At 47.0% G+C, this 6,000-nt stretch overlaps 1 protein-coding gene across 1 annotated transcript; it reads right to left on the bottom strand.

Annotated features, from left to right (window-relative positions):
- Nucleotides 1-571: 571 nt before the first annotated feature.
- Nucleotides 572-4,609, bottom strand: LOC124154313 (uncharacterized protein K02A2.6-like). Its single transcript, XM_046527972.1, has one exon. It carries the CDS (start codon nucleotides 4,607-4,609, stop codon nucleotides 572-574), a length of 4,038 nt encoding a protein of 1,345 aa, XP_046383928.1.
- Nucleotides 4,610-6,000: the final 1,391 nt, after the last annotated feature.

Below are 6,000 nucleotides of genomic sequence, written 5' to 3'. Positions count from 1 at the left end.
TTGATGGCTAGGTGCGTACACGGCCTTCACGGATTTAAAAACATATTCCGGCACAGTCCCGTTTCCGTCCATCTTCACCATGTGCTCGACTCTCACCCCCCGGGTACCCCCATCCCCTCAAGGTCGCCGATCCACCGGTTCGATATAATCGATATTGGTGGATCATGGCGGGCCTTCAAAATAGTTCCCTTACATCACTCCTCCCCAACACACACAAAAGAAAAACTTTTTTTTTTTTCGGGTTTGGCTGGTCATCCTCCCTTGAAGTCCATGGGATCAAATGTCTCCAAAGTAGCCCATGGGTCCTATTAGTGACATGAGAGAGCAGAATGGAGAACCCATAAGTACACATTTTTTTTTTCCACAAATAATAAAAAAAAACTGCTTAATAGTCCAATATGTCACTGAAATAGTAGGATTAAAAATGTCAGCATAGATTAAAAGGACAGAAAGGAAAAAAGCAAATGAAAGGGGAAAGAAAGGTGAGAACTGGCAGGAGACAGGAGGGGAAGAATAGGAGGAAGCACATTTCACTTTTCTTTTTTTTTTTTTTCTGGAGCACTATTGAACTTCACAAATTCAGTCGCTCCAGTGGCTTTCGTTGTCTCCCACTCCTCCTGTACCCCAGGGTTGGCTGCTGGGCTTGCAATAGGGAAGTCTCATCTGCCCGGTTCGGTTGTTCGTCTGGTAGTGCTCCTGACCTGCTCAAATTTGGAGTGGGTGTGGTATCTGGTTCAGGACAGGGGGTTGGGCACCAAAAGGGCACGGGGTCCTTCACTGCTGGTGAAGGACCTTGTGCGGTGTGGTTTGTTTTCTTTTGCCCTGTGCACTTCCTCATCTGGTCAACATGCACAGTCCTTTCCCCACTGGGGAGTTGGGCCCGGTATGTAGAAGCACTCAAGCACCCTATTATTCGACCTTTCACGTAGCGTATTGGACCAGGTTTTGGATTTTGTATCCACACTTCTTCAAACATAGAATATTGCGGGATGCATGGCATTTCCCTTGATGCAGGACGTCCAACTTTTGACACAGTTGGTGGGTTTCCCTCAAATTTGGGGTTCAACATGGACAAAAACGACCTTGGGTGATGCTTGAGTACCAGGGAGGCTGGTGTAAACCCGGAAACAGAATTTGGGGTATTTCGATAAGTGCCTATGAAGCTCAGAAGCATACCCTCTATATCAGTCTGTGTTAAGGCTTGCGGGACAGTGGAAATATGGCTCATTAGGGTCTCTACTACTTGTTTCCCCAAACTTTCCTTCAGTGTTCGCACACTACGTTCTGCCAGCCCATTCGAGGCAGGGTGGTACGGGGGGCTTTTGGTTACCTTTATGCCATTTTTTTCACAGAATTCTAGGAATTCCCTTGACTGGAAAGGAGGACCATTATCGGTAACTATCTCTTGGGGAATACCAAACACTGCCATGAACCCTCTTAATTTCAATATGGTATTCTGGGCATTCGTGCGACTCATAACCCAAGTTTCAATCCATCGGGAAAAGCTGTCGACTAGAACTAAAATTTCATGCCCTTGAAAGTGACAAAAATCCAAATGGATGCGTTCCCAAGGGGAGTTTGTCTTTGGCCACGACACTAAATATTTTCCTTTGGAGATATTTGCCTGCGTTGCTTGACAAGTCTCACAATTTGTTGCTATCTCCTCGACATCCTTGTCAATGCCTGGCCACCATACTTGTGACCTTGCCTGTAGTTTCATCCTAGCAATCCCAATGTGCTGATCATGGAGTAGCCTGAGGACTTGCCCTCTCAATGCTAATGGAATTACCACTCTGTTCCCCCAACACACGCATCCCTCTGTAATACTCAGTTCTGAACGTCGCACAAAATATGGCCTTAGACTATCTTCACATTGCTGTGGCCACCCTGAGTGAGTAAACCTCATCACTTTTTGCAATACTGCATCCTGTTGGGAAGATTCTTGAATGCCTAGACAGCTCAAGGGTGATTCGATCTGGAATACGCATTCGATATCTCCTGTGGTCTCCGTAGGGAGGGGTAATCTAGATAACATATCTGCATTACTGACAGTCTTCCTATACAGGACATCGTAGTCATAGGCAGCAAGAATGATGGCCCATCTTTGCAGCCTTGAGGCCGCCAAAGTTGGGATCCCAACCTTTGGTCCCAGGATTCTTTTTAGAACCTGTGCGTCTGTTATTATTGAAAATTTTTGCCCATACAAATATTTATGGAATTTTCGGACCCCGAACACAATGGCAAGTGCTTCCCTCTCGACTTGGGCATAGTTTCTTTCTGCCTGGCTTAAGGTGGCAGAGGCACACATAATTGGTCTCTCTGACCCGTTTATCTCATGGCATAACACTGCGCCCACCCCATAGGGTGAGGCATCCGTAACCAGAATTAGGGGAACATCTGACTGGTAATGGGTGAGGATGTTATTCTGCCCAAACAACTCCTTGCTTTTACAGAAGGCTGCTTCTTCAAGAGCCGTCCAAGTAAATGGAACCCCCTTTTCGGTCAACCGGTGTAAAGGCCTCAAAACGGTGGATGCCATGGGGATAAATTTCCCATAGAAGTTAAACATCCCCAAGTATGATTTGAGCTGGTGAACATTTTCAGGGGCAGGACAACTCATTATTGCCTTCAGCTTCCCCTCTGTTGGCCTGATACCCGACGCATCAATAGTGTGCCCCAGGTAGTCTATACTGGACTTGAAAAAGTTACATTTCTCTCCATTTACCCGGATCCCGTACTTAGACAGGCGAGACAACACTGCCTCAGTCTTATCATAACAGTCCTGCCAATTTTTCCCAGCTATCACCACATCATCGATATAGCACTGTACCCCTTCCAGGCCCTGTAACACTGAGTCCATGACTGACTGGAATATGCCTGGAGCACTTGAAACCCCATATGGTAATCTATGAACCCTATACAGACCAAATATAGTGTTCACCACCAATGCCCCCTTACACTCTTCCGATAGTAGGAGCTGCATAAATGCCCTGCTGAGGTCAAGAGTTACAAACACTCTCCCCCCTGAGAGCCCACTTAGTATGTCATCCAATCGTGGGAGTGGGTACTGATCCCTTTCGATCACAGTGTTAACGGTACTCTTGTAATCGATGCACAGTCTGAGTTCCCCATTTTTCTTTGGGACAACAACTAGGGGGCTTGCCCATTCAGAATGTCTTACAGGCTCAAAGATCCCACATTCTACCAGCTTATCTAATTCCTGCTTTACCCGATCCCTAATTTTAAAAGGCACATCATACGCTTTTCGAAAAATTGGGGTCGCATTGGGCTTCAAAACTATGTGTGCCTTAAAATAGTTAATCTTTGCCTGCCTGTTGCCATCAAATACATCTGGGTAGCAGACTGCCAGTTTGGAAGCCGACGCATCCAATTGATTGATTGACAAGAGGTTTCTCCAATTTGGCTTTAATACATCTAGCCATGCCCTGCCTAAAAGTGGGAATCTTAGGTCTGAATCAATAACTATTAACGTTAACTGGACCCGGTTTTCAGTCCCCTTATTATCAGAGATACGTTTGACGGAAACAATCGTCTGACCCTTGATACCCAGTGCAGATCCCGAAGCTGACTTCAGTCTTAATGCACACCTCCTTAGCGTTAATCCCCGGAGGAGCCGTTCAAATTGCTTTACGCCCATGACTGTTACAGATGCTCCGCTATCGATTTCGAAAATTATTTCAGTTCCCTCCACGTCAAGAGTGCATTTACAAACCTCTGGGCCCAAGAACTCACCCACTTCACCAGCCGAATGTATACCATGGCACCGTTCATACTCGGGGTGCACGCTGGCGGCTGCTACTGCTTCTCCATCCAGGTTGACGACGCCCTCGACCTCATGAATTTGTGCGTGTCCTCCTGGTCTGCACTGTTTGGCGATGTGGCCCCTCTTCCCGCAACGGCGACATTCCCAAGTCCGCACCGTACATGTATCAGGGCTGTGTGCTCGGCCGCAGCGCCAGCAGCGGGGTATGGTCCGTGGTCCGCCTGATCTTGGTGGTCGGCTCCTTCCCGAATTTGGACCATGGTCCAGCTTACAAATGCCCTCATTAGGCGCAGAGGCGCCCGTGATTGCAGGGCGCAACAACGCTGCCTGGCTTTCCGCCTGCACCAACTCTTGCCCTAGGGAGCAAGCTCTCTCGAAAGTCAGCTGTGGTTCCATAATGAGCCTTCGTTGCACTAACTCGGACGACAATCCACATATGAGCCTATCTCTAAGCGCCTCATCCAGAAAAGTTTTAAACTCACACGTTGCTGCCAACCTCCTCAGCTCCACGATGTACGATGAGAGGGGCTCGTTTGGCAATTGATTCCTCTTGTAGAACCTTACGCGCTCAGCAATCACCAGTCTTTTCGGGCTAAAGTGTTCTGAGAGCGTAGATATTAGTACCGAGAGGGATTTACTCACAGGTTTGACCGGGTCGAGTAAGCTTTTCAACACCGCGTACGTGTCTGACCCGATCAGCGTAATAAATAGTGGCACTTTTTTTTCCTCCCCGATATCGTTCACAATGAAAAACTGCTCTAGTCTTTCAACATAGGCCCCAAACTCTTCCTTCGCGGGGTTGAATTCGGTAACGTGGCCGATCATTTCGGTGGCGCGCGAATTCACGAAACCACTTGTACTTGTCTGCCAATGTTTTCCTCGTCGCCAGATTTGTAGTGACTTTGCGGCACAATAAAACGAGTACAAACGGGACAGAGACGTTTATTGATGGCTAGGTGCGTACACGGCCTTCACGGATTTAAAAACACATTCCGGCACAGTCCCGTTTCCGTCCATCTTCACCATGTGCTCGACTCTCACCCCCCGGGTACCCCCATCCCCTCAAGGTCGCCGATCCACCGGTTCGATATAATCGATATTGGTGGATCATGGCGGGCCTTCAAAATAGTTCCCTTACATCAAAAAGCAGATCCCATACCATTTTGATGATCTGCTGGAGGCTAGGGGCAGGTGTCATTCCCCACATTTTGCGGTTAGACGCATAGTCAGCAGCTATGGCTGAAAAACAATTTAAATGAAATTCATTAGGAGCCAGCTTATATTGAACTATGGCTGATCTACCCTTATTATTACGTATGCTAATGCTCCTGGTATGTATAATAGTATGATAAATTGTATATGCCATTGGCCCTTAAATAGTCCTGTGCTGAGCTGCCAGGACACCAGGACGTATCCCGCTGCACCCTCCTGTTCCGAAATTGACGAATTTTATGGTCAGAATACCAACATTGACCAGTCCCTTGATGTCAATCATGACTCATTCAACAGCATAATTAACACAGTCTTGAGTAAAAAAAATAATAATTAAATATAATATGATTCAATCTGGTAAGATTCAATTAAATCTCAAGAGGGTGAGGATATACCTAAATTTCAAAATTAATTATTGTATTCCACACCCCCAGACTCCCCTCAGCAGTCCTCCCCCTGAATACTCCTGGCACCCTATGGCCATGGCCGTCCACTGCCATGAGATGGCACCCAACACAGGCCTGCCTCTAACCCTTTCGCAATGGACGTCGGGTGTGGCCGACGGGCATTTTCATAAGTAGAAGACCTGACGTTAGGTATAGCTGTTGCACATTTCATCGCAAACTACCAGAGGTCGGTTATGGCGGAATCGAGGGAAGGGAAGTAACCATTGAGGTAGCAATTGTCGGATGCATTCAGGCCCAGGCCCATGGAAGTGATTTAACATTTGATTAAGGGACAAATTTTTTGGTTCCTTGCTTGAGCGATGGTGGACTTCAAATTATGCCATGCATTGAATGATGCAAACTGCATGACGTCAGCAATCATCCGTTCTCCCTAGCTGCCGTCCCTTTGCTGCCGTTCCTCTTATTCGAATTAAGGTGATTAGTACTAATAGCCATAATTATTATATGTAATTACATAAGATTGTCCCTCCCCTAACTGACAAGGGGAGACCACTTACCTTGCTCCGCCTTTTTCAATGCCGTATTTTCTATGGCATT

Source organism: Ischnura elegans, chromosome 1, assembly GCF_921293095.1.
Source record: "Ischnura elegans chromosome 1, ioIscEleg1.1, whole genome shotgun sequence".
NCBI classification, from domain to species: Eukaryota; Metazoa; Arthropoda; class Insecta; order Odonata; family Coenagrionidae; genus Ischnura; species Ischnura elegans.
The sequence above is the reverse complement of the archived record's forward strand: the minus strand, read 5'-3'. Positions and strand labels throughout refer to the sequence as shown.